This window comes from Lissotriton helveticus, chromosome 4_1 (assembly GCF_964261635.1).
Source record: "Lissotriton helveticus chromosome 4_1, aLisHel1.1, whole genome shotgun sequence".
In the NCBI taxonomy this organism is placed as follows: domain Eukaryota; kingdom Metazoa; phylum Chordata; class Amphibia; order Caudata; family Salamandridae; genus Lissotriton; species Lissotriton helveticus.
Genome location: NC_136063.1, coordinates 624,655,326 through 624,678,590, shown reverse-complemented (window position 1 = coordinate 624,678,590; position 23,265 = coordinate 624,655,326). Strand labels below are relative to the sequence as shown.

At 42.3% G+C, this 23,265-nt stretch overlaps 1 protein-coding gene across 1 annotated transcript in view; it reads left to right on the top strand.

Annotated features, from left to right (window-relative positions):
* The window catches only part of RAB2A (RAB2A, member RAS oncogene family), a 331,511-nt gene that overhangs the window by 198,757 nt on the left and 109,489 nt on the right, over positions 1-23,265 (top strand). Inside the window, exon 6 of the mRNA XM_078687265.1 lies at positions 3,917-4,028. Within this exon, the coding sequence (XP_078543391.1) occupies positions 3,917-4,028 (112 nt within the window). The remainder of the gene's footprint in view (positions 1-3,916; positions 4,029-23,265) is intronic.

Below are 23,265 nucleotides of genomic sequence, written 5' to 3'. Positions count from 1 at the left end.
GCACTTAAGGGCTCCTCGGCGCCTGGCTGGTTCCGAGATTGATCAAGATGTATTCGGAAGCGCTCTTCCCCCAACCTTTCGGGAAGCTGTTATCATCCTTCTCCCTAAGCCTGGCAAGGATCTTTCCCTCTGCGGCTCATATAGGCCACTATCCTTGCTGAACCTCGATTTATAAAATATTAGCCAAGGTAAATGCTATCCGGCTGTCTTTATTGATGGAGTATATAATATCCCCGGTTCAATCTGCCTTCGTCCCCCACAGGTCGACTTCCTTTTACCTTCGCACTTTGTATACTCTATCACATAGGATAGACCCCGCCACTCCGGCCGCCGCGGTACTTCTCGTTGCCGAGAAGGCAATCGACTCCCTTGAGTGGCCTTTCTTCCTCTCTGTGATGCGTCGTATGGGTATGCCTGAATGCTTTGTCTCTACCACTGCTCTGCTATACATGGAGCCTACCGCTAGACTGCGCCTGAATGGCACGATCTCCCCACCTTTCTGTCTATCCCGCGGCACCCGACAGGGCTGTCCCCTGTCCCCATTGCTTTTTATCTTGGCGATGGATCCCTTGGTGCGACACTTTAAAGAGAAACATCTTCACCGTGGCTTGCAGTTTCGCACTGGCCCCCTCTTAATGTCATTATATGCCGATGACATGGTTTTATATGTTCGGCAACGCCACCTTAACCTCGAGCCCATTATCAGGGAAATTATCCGTTTTGGCGCGTTCTTCGGTCTTAGTATAAACTGGTGCAACTCAGTGATTTTTCAGTTAACAAGCAGTAAGACTACATGGGACTGCGAGTTTCCGCTGGAATGGTGCTATGTTGCGGTTAAATATCTTGGGGTCCATATTCATTTGGATTCTGCCTCCATTATTCGGCTAAATTATGGCCGAGGGATTAGCATCACAGGTCGATAGGTGGCAGCGGCAGCCTTTGTCCTTGGCCGGCAGAGTGGCCATCATAAACATGGTAGTCCTCCCGAGATTTCTGTATTTTTTTTAATAACATCCCCATTCCTCTTACTCAGTCCTTTTTTCTACAATTGCGCCCCCTTCTTCTGTGCTTGGTATGGGGCGGCAAGAATCCGCGAGTGAGCTGGAGAGTTTTGACACTGCCACCGGAGCGAGGCGGACTGGGAGTCCCGGATATGTATCTATACTATTTGATTGCAAAGTGTTGTTACTCTTATGCATAGTACCACCCAGATGCCAGAATGCCTTATTTGAAGCCAGAGGCAGATCTGGTACTGCCGCAGAAATGATCCACAATATTACCTATTGGTGTCCCTAGAGACCCACACGATATTCAAACTGTTTCCACCCCTAGTTGGGCGTGGGACAGGCTGCGTAGGCTGTTGGGTATCGACCTATTGTACTCTTTGGCGCTCCCACTCCCGAATCCCACTTTGCTTCCCATCACTGGTGAGGTTTTGGTGCAACGCACACTGACAAAGTTTCAGATTGCCACACTTGGTGACCTGTTCCCCAACAATCATGTTTTCTCGGTGTCTGAGGAGGCCCGGTTTCAGGATTGCTCCTTATGGATGGATTTGTGTTGCATCGCATGCTTTCGATGTTGCGGGCAACCTTCCCTACATTTCCTGAACCGCTCACTCCGCTGTCGGTAATAATCGAAAGTCCAACGGGCGCACATTTGGTCTCTAAAATGTATAGACAGTGTATTATGGATCTTCCCTTCTCTGACGCCAAAGTCCGCACGGCATGGGAGTGTGATCTGGGCCATCCCATTACTGATGATCAATGGGAGCAGTGTTGCAGGGACACGAAAGAGGTGTCGCTGAACAGTCTGCACAAGTTGTTGCATTTTAATTTTCTTCGCAGGATGTACCATACCCCAGCTTGGCCACACAAGATTGACCCCTCCAGACCTCACCATTGTCCGAAATGTTATGCTCCACACACAGACTTTGCCCACCTTTCTTGGACCTGCCCCAAATTGCAGCATTTTTGGGTACAGGTGCACGACACGCTAGAAGAAATATTTGCTATGACACTTGTCCCCATTACTGAAATTCCTGAAATGGCGTTGCTGGGATACATGATTAACTTCCCCCAAAAAATCAGAAGGCTCGCTGCATTGAGATTCCTACTGGCCAAACGAGAAGTGCTGTTGCTCTGGGGTAGCAGGAAAGCCCCTACTTCCCATGCATTGCTTCGTAGTTTGGCATATTTTAACGTGAACTGCGAGGTGTATGCTACACTCGTGCCCAGCTCCTCTCGCCCAGTGGATATTTGAGGTTCATATAGAACGTACATTACACGTAGCGTAGCGAAGCTGATGCACAAGTTGCAATGGGCATTGTTCCCGAAGGTATAGGTTAGGAATGCTGTTGTAATGTTTGTTGTCATGCAACATGATTTTGCGTATGTGCTATCTAAATGTGTCGCTGGGGATTATGACTTCAATTGGGAGGGGGCGGCGGGTTAGTTCCGAGAGATGTAACCATTCTGGACAAATCATTGACAATGTTGCTTAACCTGATTATTTCTATTATTAGTTTCTGGTGCCTGGGATGCTGCCGGATAATGTTTTCGTGACCTCATATGTGTTAAGGCGTCTTACCATTGTACCGATATGTGCATTGTTTATTAATGTATATGTGTATAAAACTGAAAATAAAACTTTAAAAAAAAACATTTCAGTTGTGCCATGCATTTTATCATTTGTGAGGGAAACAAAAAGTGACAACTTAACCAAGATCTAAAAAAACACAGGTAGCTTCAGTGTTACAATGCCACTTAAACTTAACAGAAAAATCAAAAAGTAAAATAAACCTCCATCTAACGGGGCTCCAAAGTGCTGGCAAAATAAATAGCCGGTACTTAAAGTCGGTGTGAAAAATAGATACAAAAAAGGACACTTTGAGCACACCATGTCACTGAAGATAATAAACTATTTTTAGGTGGCTGTGACAATGTGCAGAGAGGCTTCGTGCAGTTCCTCAAAGTGAAAGCAGCAAGTGGGTAAACTGGGCTGACCCATTGCCCTAGGCAGCATGCTGTTCTGGAAGAAGGCAAAAGGTGAATGACAGTTAAACAGACCAATGGATGAAGCGTGATTAACAAAAGCCTCTCTCTGTATGTATCTTGTGTGTGAATGTTTTGGTAGTCTAGCGAAACTGTCAGCTAAAGCTATCCCAAAGGCTACATCTAACATGATAACATGTCAGAGCAGAAGCTGAGAGAGGTTGCAGCAGTTAGAAGTATTGACTAATATTTCTGGGCAAGATTCTGGCCGACAGGGCCGGACTGGCCATAGAGGGCACCGGGCAATTCCCCGGTGCGCCGCACGGGTGGGGGCCGGTTTCGGGCCCCTGGGGGTCGTTTTTGTTACAGGGCCGTTTTTGCAGCATAGCTGCAAAATCGGCCCTGTACCAAAATCGGCTGAAAACCGGCCCCAGCAAAAAACTCGGCGGCACCTCCAATGCCCCCCAGTGGGGAGGGGGGTGGTGAGGGGGCCCGCCGAGCACTTTGCCAGGGCCGGTTGTGGTTCCCAGTCCGACCCTGCTGGCCGAGTGGCACTCTACTTTAATTTCCCTCTCATTACAGTGAAATCCAAACAGCAAGGATATTTACATCTGAATTAGAAACGTATGGGCTGTTAAAACAGCTCAGTGGACCAATGTATCCTCTGCAAGTAAGCTGGTCACTGGTTCAAATTTTGTCAGGTGTGGATTGGCATTTCATCTTTCTGAGATGGATACAAAGAGCAGCATTGCTTTGGAACGCAACAGTTGTTAATCTGGTGCATACTAACAGTTTAGGTTATAATTGACTATGTAATTTACCAGTTACTTGTTCATTAATACTTTAGGTTTCAACTTTTAGGTTTTCATCCTTTTTCTCTCTACTCTCTATATCTTAATTTGTATTTTGTTTGCACGTTTTAGTGATTTAGAATCGAGAAGAGAAGTGAAAAGAGAAGAAGGTGAAGCATTTGCACGGGAACATGGCCTCATCTTTATGGAAACATCTGCAAAGACGGCTTCCAATGTAGAAGAGGTAACTGATAATAGTATGCACCGACGTGTGTTGATTTTCCAAGACTGTAATGACTGATGGCAAACGGTGCAACAGAAAGCTCCCTCTTTTGTTGATTGTTTACACGTTTGTGTATGAAAAGTTAGTGCTATGCTTGATTATGAATCTCTCTGCTTGCCTCATTCCTGATGTATGTGTTCCCCCAATATTGTGTGAGTGTCTTCCCGTATGTGTTGCTTTTTTTATTCTATATAATTCCACTAGTTGGGAATTTTCGTAACTTTTGTGTGTTGCCCCGAAAAAGAACCAAAATGGTTCACACCAACTGATGTCCTGAACCCTTTCTGTTGAACTGGTCAAAACTGGTCGTATCAGAAAGTTGACTACTTTTTGTGAATTGTAGGGTTTGTAAGGCTGAAATTTCCATTGATATTGAAAATTATGCCATAAGACTTAGGTTTATAACCAAATGTTATTTTGGTTGGATGAGCACAAGGTTTGCAGCCACTCAGGAAGATAAGGGTGATGCTTGCAGCAAATTCCAGCCAAGAACATTTCATGCTGGGACACAGATGTTGGGCTACGTACACCCTGTCCTTGATGGCAGAGAGCAAGCTCAGAAAGCACATGAGCCTCTGTCATGTACATTGTGTCCTTGGAGAGAGATCCTGGCACAAGTCACTCTTTTGGAAGGACACAACATAGTGCAGCCGATTGATTGCGTCACCAACGTGATTAATGATGTAACAGCGTCTCTGTGCTATAATTAACACAGGATGTTTCTTCTTTGTCGTATCTTCATATATAGTCAAAAACATTTACTGGCTTTAGCCATAAATTGGGTCACCAAGCACTTCAAAAATAAGATAGATGTTGCAAAGTAGATGTTTTAAACGTAGTAAAATAATAGAGCCTTTTGAAGCCTGTGGTTGCTGAATTCCATATCTATTTCTATTTTAAACTAGTCAGTTTAAATTTAAATTTGCCACGGTGCACAATTAGGTGCTTGAGGTTAACTTACCTAAGCGCTTTTAGAAGGTAAGAAAGGGAAATACATGAAATTGAGCAGGATAGGCCGTAACTCCATATAGGCTGTGCCAGAGTCAATGGGGCTATCCGTAATTGATGAAAATCTGTTGTCAGTTCAGACGTTTTGCTTGTTGCAATCATGCCAACTGGCCATATCTACTTTTATTTCATTATAAATTTCCTCATCCTTTTCCTTAACGTTTGTGGGTAAAATCTAGCTACCTAGAACTTTTTCTTGATTGGTAAATATCACCTGTAAATACTTATAGATCCGGATTTTGCTAATCTGCATCTCTCATTCGTGGTCTCTAATGACGCCTGTTGGGCACCTAGTTGAACTCTGGTTTGCAAAAAAGATATTTTACTGTTTGTAGCACTTCTTTTGTGATCTGTCCTAACTCCCCTTTTACCCAGTGACCATGCAGGCTGTTACCTGGGGTAAATCAGTAGCTGGGGCAATGCAATGTATATGAACTGTATTGAACTCGAATGCATGACATGCACATATGTAGGGTTTTATTATGGACTTGCAGTTTTATACCCCGTTTACCAATACTGTGGAAGAATTGCAGTAATGAGAAAGTGGGATAGTGTGTTAAGAGAGAAATACTGCAATGAACCACGTAAGCCCATGTTGTGCAAGTTGGATGTGATAGCATTACTAATGGTGTTGGCTTTTCCAGTAGATGGGGTGTGTCTTTATGGTTCGTGACAATCTCATAATTTGACATCTGCGGTCCTTATTAAATACATTTATCAAGATATGTTAAATCGTAATAAGCAGTACATTGGGGATGAAGTTAGCATATTGTTTAAAGCTTTGTAATTTCTTTTACAGCTTTTGACCAGTTTAACCATATTCTTGCTTACCCATAATTATTACACTTTTACATCACTTTTTAAAAGACCAGTCTTTTAATGTATGAAAAGGTTTGGCTTTAGGGAATGGTAAAGTAAACCCAGTTGGGCGGCCCTTGTCTATTTTGACAATGAGACCTAGTAAACCTGGAACTGGCTGCAAAATGGCAGAGTTAAAGGTGTTGGTTGAATGGCCCCGTAAATAGAGACTTCCAATACAAGCTGTGTGATACCGTGGAGCAATTTAGTTGCAAGCCCAGAGTCTGAGAAGACTGGTTTGTGAACAAACACTTTAACTTTGAAAGGTGTAGGTAGACTTTATTAGCTTATACTTCAGTAATGAAAAGCTATTTTCACAATGATTACATTAATAGTTCTGTGATGTGATTATTGGTGGGCTCTTCTGTATTATTTTAAATATTTGCTGCAACATTTGTTGAATCATTTTGCCAATATCTTGCTTTCTACGTTTTAGTATTCCTCATTTGTATTTTTGTTACAATGTATTAAGTTCATTGTATACCATAATAATTATCTATTAAGACATTGTCTAAGACTTCCTTTGGTTTTCTATCAATTGTTTAGTCTAAATTCTTTCCCGATTTCTGCAGTGTATAAGTGCCCTCACACCAATAGCAAACATTCACTTTTAGTACTTGTAAAATTGAAAAATAACATACCGGTATGCCAAAACAATTTCTAGTTTGCTACTGGAAATTAGTAAGTATAGATTGCAAATAAGATGATGAACCATGCATACCTTTGTCAATCAATCAATTCTTTATATCGCATTATTCTTAATGCGTAAAACTTCGAGCAACACCTAATATCCGCCAAATAGATTACAGTAAAATCACACAGTGGTAGTTTTAAAACCATTAATAAAATATTTCATTAATCAGGCAACCTCTTATTCATCAGATCACATGTATACTAAAAAGATTACACAAAATGTGTCTAAACTCTCCTTCCTCCACCCTAAACATCTCATCATTATAAAACACAGCCTTCCCCACTCTTCATCTAGATGCCCGGCCTTACATATCATGTTGCAGGCGCCTATGTTTCGATACCGCCCACCAGAAGTTGCAAGGTCATAACATACATATGGTTTTTTCAACTTTTGAACAAAAGCTAAGGCCAGGCGATAGTGCCTAAAATGATATCGCCGTAGGAGAGGTACAATAAAAACTTTTCTCTGTGGACCAGAAAAAGACAAAAAATAAGAGATGCGAGTTAGATTGCACCACCCTCCCATCACATAGGCAAAGGGATAACTTCTTCACAGAATACACATTTAATGGAAAACCAAACATAAGTAGAATATAATTTAGATGAAATCTTGTCAATATATATCTGTGCTGGGAATTCGGTACAAAAATCAGATAAGCCGGAGTTCCCATAGACAAAGGGGGCAGTGTAAGGTTCATAGCTATCACACTTTTAACTTTGTTTTTGCCCCATCTATCCTCTGCCGCCTTTTTAAAACCAAATCTTTCTTAGATTGGACTTCGAGAAGCTTGCGCACAACGACGGGGAATCAGACGACCTCTGAGAACCTCATGCTGAGAGGGTGGTTTCCACATAGCTCAACCACTGTAATTTATGGGCATAGTCGATTATTAGACCATCCCTAAGCACCACTTGATTCAGTGGTACACGATCTCTTTTCCATACCAAATGCCATAGTAACAATGGGGCCAGTTTAATTTGATCTTCGAGGTATGATAGTTAGTTCACTGTGGGAGATGTAATTAGTACAGGTGCGAAGGAGTGATAATCTTTACAAAACGCATCCTCCATCTGCTGCAGTGATCCCACGTCTACCATACCCCAGACAGCTGCCCCATACGAAGCAGTGGCTTTTGCTTTGAAGAAATAAATATTTAAAAGTTTGGGAATTGGTTTAGCACCCAATTGTTATGAAATTTTTTAAATGGCCGCAATGCTATTTTCCAAAAGGGACACTTTATTTAAAACCATGTTTTTCCATGTTAATTTCTTAACAAAGCCCACACCCAAATAAGGGAACGTATCTACCACTTCCACCCTCCTTTTATCTATATAAAATCTTGTTTTTTATTTTAGGTTTAGCTCCTGCAAAAATCACATAAGATTTAGATTTGTTTACTCGCAAATCCAAGGTGGCCATAAATCTAGTGTACTCCTCTATGAGCTTTTGCAGTGCCAGTGGCGTTCTGGCCAGGAGCACTGAATCGTCTGCATAGAGGAGACTCAGGAGTGGGAATGTCTTGACATATGGGGCATCCTTGACCCTCTCTCTTTCAATAGCCCATCCAACCTATTTCTATAGGGAGAGAACAAAAAGGGGGCCAGGACGCATCCCTGCCTCACCCTTCTTTCGATATTAAAATATTTTGTGCACTTCCCTCCTCTGCCATAACGAACGTATGCAGTTGCACCAGAATATAGGGGCTTATAAAGGTAATGATGGCAGGGTCAACTCCCCTGCTCTCCATGATGACCCATAGTCTGTTGTGAACAACATAGTCCAACGCGGCCGACAAATCCTTGATGGCCATGCAGAGCTGGCCATTTTTTACCATTGTATATTTGGAGAATATCATGGATAAATTTAAACATTGGTAATTGATCCCTTGCCATTCCTAAAGCCGTACTGGGCCTCTAAAAGGACCTTTTTTTTCTCTTGCCGATTTCTCTAATCTATTTAGTAATACCCTTCCCATTAGTTTTGCTGTACCATCGGTAAGGGATGCAGGCCTACGTTGTTTGCATCCGATCTATGATCCTTTTTTGTATATCGGGACAATGATAGAGTGTCCTAGTTTAGCTACCACATTAACAACATTTGTCAATGCTGGTCCCCACAGATCTCTAATCTCAAGAAAGTTATCCATTGCGACCCCATCGGGTCCAGGAGCCTTCAACAGAGATCTGTTCCAAAGCTTGCACTACTTCCAAACTTAAAAAAAATTTACAATAAATTATTTGTCTCCACCATGTTAATATTCTTAGTATAAAACGTGTTCACATTTAAAAACGTATTTCCAAAATATTTGACCCATTCCTCCTCCTTTATATGTACATCTAGCGACGGATTCCCATCATCAAATGCTTGACTACAGTTTTTCATTGGTTCTCTTCTGCGCAACTCAAGTGCAACGAAGAGAAATTTGAAATCCTTCTCTTCTGGAAGTTTCCCTCCAACTTAAGAGAAACACTCTGGCCACCCGGCTCAACCTTACCAGTGTCGACAGGCCATCCCGTAAAAAGCCTGGGGATTTGGTTTGAGTAGAACCTCACATTCTCGACTCAGATTAAGAAGCTGGCTGGGACATGTTTTGGCCTTTTAAAACTCTCAGGAAATGTCTTCCCCTCCTGGCTAGAGCGGCAAGGCAAACGGTCAACCAGGTCCTTATTCTAACTCTGATAGATTATGCAAATGCGGTCTATGCTGGCATTCCAGGCTATCTGTTGAACAGGTTACAGGTAGTCCAGAGTGTGGCTGCCAGGCTCCTTATTGACATTCCTGCCAGAAATGAGTGAGACAACATCTGAGAGCGCTACACTGGTTGCCTGTATCCAAGTGGGTGACATTTAAATCCCTTGTTATAGCTCACTGCGTGCTCCACACTTTAGGTCCAATCTATCTCCAAAACCCCTTTTCCTTTTATGCTCCATCAAGACTACTCCGTGCCACGCACCATCTCTTGTCTCTGGTTCCCCGGTTCGGTTACAGAGGATGGGGGGGCAGCTCACTTAGTGTGAAGGCTGCTTTGGCCTGGAATGCGGTTCCGCTTGCCCTACGTAGCATCCAGGACCCCGCCCTTTAAAAAAAAAAAAATGAAAAACTTCCTCTTTAACTAAGCTGGCTATGTACCTCCTCTCAAGGCTCGCGCCGGGACACACTTGTAGTATCCGAGCGCGGTATAAGTGGAAATAACATAACATCTTTTAAAAATGGGGCGTTTTACCACTTTACAAAACTCACGACTATCTTAATCCCCATTTGCCAGCCGTTAGCCGTCACATGCTTTTTCTTTCAAGGCTTTTAGGCGCATCTGCCTCGCATCTTTGTAACTAGCACGCAAGATCCGAAGTAACTGAACATCCTTGGGGAGTTCATTCAATAATCTCCACGGTTAAAATTGGTTTTAGTGCACATTGCGTCAAACCAATGCACTGGCGGGCCTGTTTACTTCTACATGGTCGAATCAGCTGTTTTTGAATCTCTTTTAGAACTACTTCGAAGGTTCTACCACTGCCTCCCTGCTGGCATTATCATCAAGGCATATCATAACCTCTCGATACTTCTCTGAGATTACGGATATCTTGTTTATTCACTCTATCCCATTTTAAGGTATATCCATTTTTCTTTGCTACTACCGGTTTTGTGATTTTAATTTCATTCTTATTGTTAAAGACCCATTTCAGGATACAAGTAATAAAGGCGTGGTCACTTAAATTCTGTGAATGTGACCTGTGGGTTACTAACTGTGTCTGAGATTTTCAGAGGTAATTATAAAATCAATTGTAGACTCCTTCCCAGCACTCTCAAATGTTTTGTCGGTAACAGCAGTCACTCCATTGATATTATTACTTATCCTCAGGTTCCAAATAGTTAGGATCCTATTTGATGCATTTCCATATGTGCTATCAATAAAGTGAACAATCGGATCCCCTTCACAATCCATAACCCCACAAACTGGTTTCTCCATTATGGGGCAGTTTCTAATGTGAAATCTCCCAGGAAAAACTAAATTCACTGGGTTATGTTGGGAGCTAGCCTCATTAACCACCTGCTCCCTTTCATCTACCACAGAGCCCATTTTCCCCTCAAAAAATGTACTATGATAATTTAGGATGTTCAAATACCAATCCTTTCTCCCTTCACATATCAAAAAACAGAAGTAGAGAGACTCATTATAAAATTGTAATACTTTAATGCTAATAGTATTAGTTTATGTGGAAATACCGCCTCTTGGCCTTCCAGCGCTGGATGGCACTAGTACAGATGCTTATTAAGATATATACCCGTCCAGGGATGTTGGAACTACCTCCCATGTTTCTTGGAGACATATAATATCGTATTTGGCTGTCATTTCTATCCAATTTGTTTCCTCTCTTTTGTGGTTGAGGCCAGCTATATTCCATCCTGAAATCTTGATATTTCATTGCCCCACTATCTCCTTATAATGCACTTCTTCCACAAGCGGTCTCTGAGGACCACCACTCTCCCTCCCAATATCCCTCCTACCTTTGTTAGAAATAACCATTCCTCCTTCTGTCGTCGTGCCAGGTTCAGAGTCGACTTCTGCTGTGGGTCAAGTGTGACTTTTAGTGAACTGTCCATGCTTACATGTCTTACTCCTGAGCCAACATGTTTTTGGTTCCAAAGACTCCATGTCCATGAGAATGCTCTCCCACTCGGTGAGTTCCTCCGCCCTCAATTTTAGGAACTGCATGGAGGCAGTTTCACAGTGGATGATTCTGAATTCACTAAAGTTGAATCAAGAGAAAACTGAGGTCTTGATCTTCGGAGGAAATCATGAGATTTGGTCTAGCGACTGGTGGCCTCCATCCCTTGGAGTGTGCCCCCTGCCCTCACAATCCGCCCGGAATTTGGGCGTGATGATAGACACCACGCTTTCTCTGGACCGTCAGGTCAATAGGACCATTTCCACTTGCTGTGGGGTCATCAGGATTCTGAGAAGGATAGCACATTATCTTTCTCTAGAAGCTCGAAAGCAGATCATGGTGGCCCTTGTCTCTTCGAGACTAGATTATTGTAGCGCGCTCTACTCAGGCTTAAACAAAAAGCTCATCCAGCGCCTGCAGATTGTACAGAACGCGGCGGCCAGATTTGTTTTGGATGGCCCTAGACTTTCTTCTGCCACATTAGCCAGGAAGAGCTTGCACTGGCTTCCCATCCAGGCTAGGATCTCTTTTAAGATCCTCTGCCTTGTTCAAGGGGCCCTGTATGGAGCAAGCTCTGAAGGCATAAGATCTCTGCTAGTTCCCTATTCCCCTAGCAGAGCCCTTCGCTCCTCCAACAAAAATCTTTTGTCTGTCCCCTGGGTTTTCAGAGCCAGGTGAGGAGGGAGGGCTTTCTCCTCTCTCGCCCCGATACTGTGGAACACTCTTCCTCCGGAATTAAAAGGGCAACCATCTGCCACGCTCTTCCGGAAATCTTTTAAAACCCGGCTCTTTGCAAAGGCTTATCTGTAATCTGGCATCGGCTCATACCATAAACTATACCATCCTCTGGGCGCCTTGATGCCCTTCGGGGTCAAGTTGTGAGTTATAAGACTGTATTCATTCATTCATTCAATGCTTAGTTCATCAAAGTGGACTTTTATGAGTGAGCACCTTAGCCAGTTGATTTATGTGCACTGCTTGTGCTTACTGATTTCAGCTCATCTTCTGATGAGAAGGTGTATTCTGTTCTTCAGCCTTTGCCGAAGCATGTACAATAGATCAAAGGTATCAATTGGACTCCTAGGTCTGACCTGATCAGCGTCTGCCTCAGTTTCATTTCTATCATGTTTGTGCTGAATCCGTTGTTGGTTATATGGGCAGTTTTTATTGAAACTGAAGTGTAAGAAACACAGTTAATAATATTCCAGGTTATAACACAGGTAGAGGTGGACCACACCTGTGTCCCCCATAAAAAGTAGTATTGGGGGGGGGGGGCATTCCCAGCGACGCTATTATATTTTAGCAGGTTCCAATCCGATTAACCTCCTTAATTAAGCATTGTTCATTTTTAAATGCTTCAGAGGATATTGACAACCTGTGTTCGGAGTGGAATTCCAGGAATGGGATTGCTATTGAGCACATTTCAATAGATATTTCTAACCAGAAATAGATGCAGTATGTTTATGAAAATAATCCACTGCAAACGATCATTAAAATGACCCCTCTCTAGCTCAATATTTCAAGGATATTGAACTGATTCCACGAAACTAATAAATGAAAATTCATCCTAATTTCCTGGCAGATAGACAGTTTTATGCCTTGAAGGCTTGGGGAGTGTATGGTTTGAATGGGAACTGAAAATGTGTGCAAACCGCATATGGGATACATTGAGTGAAAAAGCTTACTGGGATCTATACGCTGTCTTTGATCAGTTCTTTTAGACTTTCCAACTCCATGTTTCCTATTATATGGCCTAATCGCATGGTACGTATTAAAATGGATAGATAAACACTGGTAAGCACGTGAGGCGGCGTATCATGAGGCGCTGCACTAGGTCAGCACAGAGCCGCTGCGTATTTTTTGGGCGTTTGAGCTGCCTAAAATGCATACAGAAAAGTAAAAAATGATCCGATTTAATGTATGAATTACAGACGGCACAAGTCAAACTAAACAAGGCAAGACCTGCTGTTTCCAACATGTGCGGTAAGATTCTGAGTTATATGTATTACCTTTAGACACCTCAAATGCACATAAGCATGAGTGTGGCTCTGTGCTGAGCCATTGCAGCTGTTGATGATACAGCCCTAGAATCTCTACTATAGAGTAACGGCTGTAGCTTCATATTGTATAGGTTTTAGATTGTCAATGCGTTTAATTCTCTTAATGACTGCAAAGGATTGTGAATGGTTGTGTTGGGTCTCCGAAAGCACCATTTATCTAAGCTGATTTTTTATAGTGCTGCTTTAATTAATTAGTACTTTATTTGTTACCAGTGCGCTCCTTCCGCCATAATGTGCTTTCATGCAAGCAATATTTTTAATTAAAACATTGGAATGTTGAGAGCTCCAGTGAAGACAGCAGAGTGAGTCAGATCCAATAGTGGTTGCTATAAGCTTTCCACTCCAACATTCCGGTGTTTCTTTCAGTGATTCCCATATTAATTTGGAACATTTTACCCTAAGTGGGTGGAATGTTCCAATAACCTAATAGCCCTTCTGTCGAGTGCTATACTGTTTGTTAAAAGCCCTCTGGGCTTGGACCTATAACTCTGGTTTAAGGCCTTTAGCATCTGGTATAAACCCCAGTACCAGGATGTAATGCTATATTAACCCCTCCAACATGAGTGTTCGCTATCTTGGAATGGTACATTAAAAGTAAACAAAGGCTACCGCAGTCTCATGATACACCCACTTGCGTAGTGACAAAGGCTCACAGGTCATTATGCTCAAGTCACCTATTTTGATGTTAGGTTTTGTTTTGCCAGTACTGTTCAGCATCCGAAATGAGCACTGACAAACCAAAAAGGTCAGCTATTTTCGTTGCCAGTATAGTTAAAGCAGAAACTGTGGATTAAAAGACACTGTTTACCAACAACAGGGCTAACCCCCTGCCACTTTGTTACCTTGCGATTAATCTTTGCCGTTGTATTGTAGAAGAAGGTAAAAATATCTCATCAATAATAATCACAATACGGCTGCGACAGAACCCCATACGGTACATACTCTGGATATAAAAAATAACTGTAGCATATCTGTGCTTTGCCATCCCTTTACCCCCTTAGACCCAGCTATTCTTCTTTGGACGCTCCAGGTGGTATCTGATGAATTTCAGTATTTGGGTATTTACGTAACTCCCCCGGAGGGAGATGCATTTGTCTTGAAATCTAAGTCAGGTGGTGTCTAAATTTCAAGAAGAGACAGAGAGATGGTGTGCGCTGCCCCTTACTATGTTGGGAAGGGCAGCTGTCTTTAAAATTACAACGCTCCCCAAATTGCTCTATGCCCTACAGAACACGTGCTCCCCAATCCCTGAGGCGACATTCCACAGGATAGAGAGAGACTTGTGGACCTTGTTATGGGGGCGGGTGGTCATTCTCGGGTGCAGCTAAAGACTCTACAGTGTAATCCGCACAATGGTGGAATTGCGCTCCCTGATGTAAGGGCATACTAGTGGGCGTCCCACCTGGTGGCTATCAACGAGTGGTCATTTGCACAGCAGGACCACTCAACCTACTGACTGGAGCGAACACAGTTCACCAACCGGGCACACCCCCACTACTAGTGTGATGGTAAAGGTATCCAGATACTACCGACAACGCAGGTGGTGATCAAGGCCTGGAGGAGGGCCACTAGATATATGGATTGGCACAGCAAGCTGATGTGGGTGACTCCGCTCTGGGAGGGGGCATGGGTGTGCAAATTGGGGAAACTCCGGGGGTTCCATTCATTGGACTTAATGGAAATTTCCTGGGTGGAGGACTTCCTGGAGGAAGGTGGTCTGATGCCCTGATTCTCCCTTCAAAGAGAATACAGTACGAGTTGCATGCAAATACCTAAAATATGCCCAGCTACACCACGCCTGGCAGGGAGAGGGCATGGGAGACCTTGACCTACCAGAATGCACCCTTCTCGAGGTCCATCTCTCATATATAGAAAACTCTCAACAATAATGTGACGAGTATGCGGGTTAAGCGGAGGGCTCGCTCGGAGGAGGACTGGGGGGAGGGAGAGGGGTGAAGATCTAGACTGAAAGGCAAATTAAATTCAGATTAATTTCAATAGTCGATAAATTACAGAAATATAAAATCAATAATGGTTAATCAAATCAGCAAAAATATTTTATCAAAGTGCGTTGCATAAAGGAATTAATCCTATTCTAAGAATCTGGTTGAAAATGGAGTTAGAGCCCATAAATGATTCTAATCGAGAGAGAGCGAGCATAAAGCTTCAACATTTAAATCACCTCAAATGAATCAAAAAATCAAAGCAAGAACTTTCCATAAAGATTAGTTCAGGAAACTGAGTCTCAAAGCAAAAAGGTCTGGGTAAATGGGAACTCAAACTAAAAGAAAGTGGTAGGGCGAGTTGAATAGTAGTCTGGGTATTGGAATAATGTCAACCTACTCTAGGAACACGCACTACTAAAGACTTCACATTTCACAAATGTTTCACATCTCATCTTCCATCAGCCGAGCGTTCGATGCTCTCCTGGTAGCAGGATCACTCCTCATCTTGCCACATGACTACAATAGTCCTTACATGATAATGTTGCACTCGCAATAATATGATATCAACTATGCTTTCACATGGAGTCCGCATCCTTTAGGCAGGCTATCTCATATATTTACGGCATTATTTAATTCTCTACTATCCGCTTCTAACCAGTAAGCTATGTAAAAATTAAAACCTCTATTTAATAAGACGAAAACCTGTGTGCAGGTTCATCATGAAGGGGAACAATAAGTAGGTTAGAAAGTAAAGTTCACATTTTAAATTTTGCAGTTCAATACTTAAACTATTAATTACCTGATTAATCAACAAAAATGTGTTATATGTAGCAGAAATCTTTATATAAGTGGAAACATTCTGTGAGAATACTTGAAACTACATAAGCAACTTATTTGTTCATTTATACAAAAGTTCATGACCTGGCCAAGAAGCAGACTTTTTATGTTCATTCAGCATTTTGAATTGAAGCTTTTTTTTCCAAGCAGCATTCCTTTAGCCATTATCGAGGCCCAGTACGAGTAAACAAACATTTTACACTTTTGCACATTTATTCTGCACATTTATCAAGAACCAGCACTATTGTCTTGTTAATTTTAGATCTGCTCTCCCAGTATATGTAGTATTTGTCATTGGCATTGCTGATTTAACATCTTCACCGTACCACAAATTTGCAACAAATTTATTAAACAGAACTTTTTTGTTTGCATTCTTTTGCAAAATAATGTGTAATAAGCAAGCCTTTGCCGTCTGTTTTGCGTCCAAAAACAATCATACACTACTCGATACCTAGCTGCCAAGACTGTGCTTAATTTGAGCCAGTGGTTTCCAATGCTCGGCACTAGCACTTAATTGTCAACACCGGCGCTTATGACATGCAGCCACATTGTGGCGCTGTCTATCTAATTTAGAAATGAGCACAACAGTTGTTTATTACTTCAGTATATATTTATTAAAAAATGGAGAATACCTGACACTCATGCCAATCTTATAGCTTTAAGGGCATGGAATAGTCATAGTTGTCACACTTGTAGCAGTGTGATAGTTAGTAGTGGTGTTGGTTCTGTCATTGGCAACGTTATTTATTTCATTTATTTATTTACAAAGTTTTTTATAGCGCGAACAAGATCCTATAAGGATATCGGAGCGCTTTACATTAGGAAGGAAAGGAAGGACAATAATGCAAAAACAACAGGTAGGGATAAAAACTAGAATGATCACAGAATACACAACAAATGCCACATGGAGGTTATATTAAACAATTGTACAAGGGTTGCGAAGGAGGGGCATAGTATGTCGTAAAGAAGCGTAGTAGTAAATTATGGTACTATGGAAGTAGGAACAATGTCATCGGGCAGGAGAGTCTAGCCCACTTACGGAATGAATTTATTCATAAGGAATCTTTAGACTTCCAGTTTAAACACCGTTGTTAAGGAGATTCTGCATACTTCCGGTGGTAGAGAGTTCCACATCTTTGGGGCAGCGCCAGAGAAGGCTCTGTGACAAGTTCTCTTTTTCCTAAGGATAAGTGGTTTCAAGAGGAAAGTAGTGGCGCTTCTTGTGGCTCTTACACCACAAGATAGTTCGTTTTTGTGCCAGTTACATGGGAGTATTGAAGTAGATGGCTTTGTGCGCCATAACGGCAATCTTTAACTGAATTCGTGCTTCGTAGGGGACCCAATTTAGAGATTTTAGGACTGGCGATATGTGCTCATTGCGTTTGATTCCTGTAACCAGTCTAGCAGCAGCATTCAGTGATGCCCTTAGTGGAGCCAGGGTGTATTTTGGAAGGCCACAGAGGGTAGCGCTGCCGTAATCTAGCCTCAGTAGGACAAGCGCTTGGACCACCTGCTTGAAATCATTAAGTGGAAGGAAAGGTTTGGTATTTCTGAGTGTGGTTTGCTCCCTTACATATATTGCTGATATGATTTTTCATATTTAGGTGCTTGTCCATGGTGACTCCTAGAGATTTGGCTGAGTCTACGATGAGAGGACTGCAGTTGAAAGCAGTGAGGTGACTCAGATATCTAGCTTGGGAATGTGGTTCGGAAGGGAGATGACGTTTTTGAGGTGTTGAGAGATGGTTCTCAGTTAACCAGTTTTGAGCAGACGTTAGGGTAGTGTTGAGTGAGATCTTTTCCGGGGATGAGATTCTCAAATAGACTTGTGTGTCGTCGGCATACATGTGGAAAAGAATACCCGTGGAGTTTAGTGAGTTAGCTAATGGTTCCAGGAAAAGGTTGAAGAAGAGCAATGAGCCGGGGCAATGGGTGGAGCAAGCTGCATTTGCCTCCCCTGGCACTTATTTTGTTACAGATTAAGCACTGTGCCAAGCAAAAAAAAAAAAAAAGAAAAGCAGTCCCTGCCTTCTGCATCACTCATCTACCTCAATACTTTTTGATACTTTATAATATTTAAGACTGATATAATTTTTTTTTTACTCTTGTATGATGTATAGTTCTTTTGGAAAGCGCTCCAACACCGATGGGTAATGACTGTGCTAGATAAAACCAAACAAATAAAAACAATACTGATAAAGTTATGTCCAGAGAACAAATCAAGTTACTGTTTAGTTAATGCGACGGATTGGGCAGCCTGGTCTGGCCACAGGAGGGCAGTATGACCCAAAAGAATGGAGCATTTCTCTGCATCCTTGAAGAAAAGCCTTGATCCGGCTGAAATCCGTTCGATCCAGTACCGTGACTGCAGATTTCGCTCTGCTGAAGAGGCACGCCCTTTGTTTACATGCTAGTGAGAGCCGTTCTACATTTGTTTTTCCCCTTCCTGTCCATAACGGCTATCTTTGTGTTCATATTTTGAGAGAGGAGGATGTCAATGCAATAGAAATTACATTTTCACTCGAAAGCATTCACTTTCGCAGTTATTTATCTAGTCCACAAGTCGTTTACATGTGTAAAAAAAAAAAAAAAAAAAAGCTTCCGCTGCCACTGTGCCTTCCTACTTCTTCTTTATTTTACCCTAGATTACGCCTAAAATCAGGTGAAATCGTGGGGTTCGCCTGGCACTGATATATTGTCTCGCATGCTGCGGTTCAGAGAGACGGACATGTCCTCTACATGCAGCCCCGTCATTGCCCACTGTTCAGTTACTTACTGGTTATGATAATCGGAGCAGAGTTAAAAATGTTAACGTCAGATGCTGCCACCGTTGAGCGCCCCGTTGTTTCAACACACGGGCCGCACAGAAGACCTCCAAGATGGTGAACTAGCTAGCTCCGGAGACGCTTGAATGGACCAAAGTGCCTCAGTGCCTCGCTCCTGACTCTGCAAAAAGAAGAACGCCAGGGCAATGAAGTGACATGGCCAAGACCACACAATGTAGTCATTAATACTGGGAAATCTGGGTAGGAGTTTAGGTCTTCTGGTTGGAAATTGGTAATTGAGTTCTTTAATATTTTTCTCTTCTCTATCTCATTTATTCATAAGATCGGAGTACAACTGTAATATTGAAGAAACGCTCACTAGTTATTAACAGAAAGTCCATATGGGCAAACAGCAGTAGAATTAATGAATATTGTGCGATTTTCTGCTCTACGCTGTATAAAGAAGTGTGTTTTAAGTGTTTAGCAGTCCTTCCTAAACATGAACATTTCCAAAATCACTTCCACTAGTTTTCAGAATGTTTATTAGCTACCCAACCCTAAACTTAAGTCAAACTGCAGGGCGCAAGAGTATGTGTGTTTTATTTTTCTCACAAGGTAATCATACCAATTATATTTTTCTGCTGGAACCTGCAGGCAAATCCTGCTGCTATTAAATAATTTGGTACAGCTGTATGAATCAGCATAACCGAATGATTGAATACCACAATCTGCGCACCCGTTCCCAGGATAATTTTTGAAAAGTGTTTTGTCTTCCAGTTGATCCACACTGTTGATTATTAAATAGTGAAGCTCTGGAATATTAAAAAAAGGTCAATCAAAAAAGGTATGAACTCATTACAGAAAGTGTGAGGGATATGAGCACCGTGGACACGATCTTGTTAATAAGGTGTACACAAAAATGAGCCACCGCAAAATAATTGACATGTTTCAATACAGGTCATTGCTTTGAGGTGGAAATGATACTTAAAGTAAAATCTATAAAAGCAAATGTTCCGCAGGTAAAAATAATTATAAGAAAAGTAAGTTTTATAAAACAAAGTCCCACCCTGTAAGCCCCCCAGAATATACATATTAATGAAGGAACAAAGGTCCATTGGGGCTCTTTTAACATGGTAAGCGTGTGTGTTAAATCCACGGTAACCTATCCAAATAAAAACTTTAAATGACAAATTAGTAACTAAAAAACTATTTTTCAAATTCTTAGTTTTCTGTTTTCACTTGTGTAGTGAATGTTTATCATGTTTGCACAGATGCAAAAATTGCAGTATTGCGACAATTGTTCTGACGACGCAATGCAATGTGAAGTCAAGTGAAGGTGAAATATATACATCAGGAAAAAAGCAATAACATATTGGCGGTATCCGAACAGAAAATCTAATTATACAGTTTGGTCTATTCATTAATCTCTCGTGTCCCTTTTATGAGATAATTATCACAGACCAGAGGTTCTCCTTGGGTCATACTTGGGTCGATGTTTAAAAACAAACAAGGCTTCTAGTTCAGCGGTAACGAGGAGAGCTTGTTTTTGTGTAACATTTGGTTGGCAAGATCCAATGCCTTCTTCATGACATTGGTACCTACTTTGTACTCGGTTTAGCCTAGTTAAAATAACAAGAAAAGGGATACACCCCTTTTGATGTTTCAGGATGTGTTGGGAGATGGAAATATCCTGCAGCTTAGCCTCACAGTAGTTTTTAGACTCTTAAGTCTCTCCCTCACCAAAGACCCCATCACTGCCAAATTCAACTTCCAGAAAGGAATGCAAGACGTTGCAGTCTGGATGACCAACAGCTTCCTGAAGCTCAATGCCAAGAAGACAGAAGTCCTCGAACTCAGTACCACCCTTTCTGCATGGGACAGCACCTGGTGGCCGACTGCCCTCGGAAGCCCACCTACCCCCTCAGACCACACCAAGAACCTCTGCATCATACTTGACTCATCACTCACCAACAGGTCTCCGCCAGCTGCTTCAACACCCTCTGCATCCTCCGCAAGTCCTTCAAGTGAATCCCCCTTGAGTCAAGAAAGACAGTCACCCACGCACTCATCATCAGCAGACTGGACTATGGAAACGCACTCTACGCCGGCATCAACAAGTCTCTACTGTGCAAACTCCAGACAACACTGAACACCTCTGCCAGACTCGTCCTCTGCATCCCCCGACACAAACCCATCAGTCAACACCTACGAAGTCTCCACTGGCTCCCTGCGGAGAAAAGTCACTTTCAAAATCCTCACTCACGCCTACAAATGCCTACACAACAACGGACCCAAATACCTCCACAATAGAATCAACTTTCACGTACCTAAAAGAAACCTCCGATCTACCAACCTCGCACTTGCTGAAACCCCCGCGCATCCACAGAGCCAGAGCAGGCAGAAGATCCTTCGCTCACATTGCAGCCAAGACCTGGAACGAGCTACTGGCAGACATCAGACGCGCCCGCTCCCTGAACACCTTCAGGAAGACCCTCAAGACCTGGCTCTTCGGCTAAACAGATCTGCGGACCACCATTCCCCCCCCCCCCCCACCCCCCGGCGCCTTGAGAGCCTCACGGGTGAGTAGCGCGCTTACAGTTTCCTGATTGATTAAGTCATTTCCAAATCTGTCTTCAGAAGTGCTTAAACAATAACTTTTCATAGACACTTTTAACTTTTTGGGCTGTTTCACTCACCATTTTACAGTTGTCTATTCCATTCAAGCTTCTGAGGTTTGACGTGAAGACTTGCCTCCTTGCCTCAAGTACACACTTTTTCAGTTTAATTTTCTACTACAAGAAAAGAGTAGTAGTAGTAGTAGTATGTTTGAATCTGTCTGCTTTGATGCGGTCTCATTGAGGTGGTCGATATCATTTCGACTTATGAAGTGTTTACTGGGTCATCTTCAGGATGAGGAAGATTATTCAGAGCACAGACGATGAGCCCGAAACTTCGATAAAAATTGAGATTCTAGGTAATTCAATATTGTGGCAAGGAGAGCAAAACCAGTAGACGTTATAATGCCAATTCTTAGCAGTGATATCGCAAAAGTAATCTGGAAAATTTTAACTATTCAGTGGATGAAAATCTACAAACATGGGGGTATCATTCAGTAGTAAATCCACAAACACAAGGGCCAAGTGTCTCCCAAAGAGTTTCCAGTCAGGCTTTCTTTAGGCATTTCCACAGCTGTCTAAGACTTTTGCCAGGGAAGACTCTGTTCCTCATTGCAATTGCTTCTACTTCCACCTATTTTTCCTGACTAACTATTGCTTATGCCCTGTGCATCCTTTCTCCCATAAGTGGTGTGACCTTTCGATGTGAAGCAATCTATCACATTCCTGGTGTTATTTTCTCCACCACATCCATATGTAGAGGAGATGCTACACTGGCTGGACGAACATCATGCCCATAGCTTACCTTAAGACTAAGAAGTACTGCATCAGTGATGCGTTGTTTGAAGTGTTCGCTTGTCTGAGCAAGGGAAAGAGGGTCCGGAAGCGGACTTTGTCCCATTCGATTGTTCTTTGCATTAATATATGCATTTTTGGTGCCTTGACTATAAAGGATCCTCCAGAGGCCCTTGTAGCTCATTCCACTTGGCCAGAAGCCACAGCTACAACTCTACTTCTGCGTGTCCTGTTCAAAGCATTTGTTAAGCGCAAACATGAGTATCTGTCTATACCGTCAACAGGCCCAACTGTATTGCTCAACAAGTACGCTGTGAGGGCCATTTGGCCTGTTCGTTACTGCAGCACATCTTGGTGTAAGTTCACTCCCCACTCCTTGTAGGTGGTTTCGGAATGGATTCACAAGGTGCGGTATCTGCAGTTAGAAGAATCCATCAGAAAAATAAGTTACTTAGCTTTATTAACACTCATTCTCCTATCAATCTTTCATTGATGTTTTGATGAGCTATGCAGCGGCATGATGGATGCTCTTAAGACAAGAAAGGAGAGCATATGAGACTATGGGTAGTAGAATAATACACAGCAAGTGGATGAGAGTAATGCATAGCATTTGTATTCAGAATAGTCTTAAGCTTCAAAGCTATTGTTACCCCTAAGTAATATTTTCTGTTTCAACACTGGCACAACCTGACCAGATGTGTTTTGTGTTTGCTAAAAAGATGACACTCCGCTCGTGAAGAATCAATTTATTAAATAGATCAGGAAAACGGGGATGGCAAAGGATGGGGTAGTTGACTCATTAAATGGATAGAAGACCTAAACTCCTTCAGTTTTGCCTAATTGTACTAAGAAATGCAAGAAATGGCTTTTAGTGAATGAAACAACTGTCATGCTGCTTGTTTGCGAAGGCCTTCATCTGTATGAGGAGACTGTAAATGTTTCCTGTTGCTACC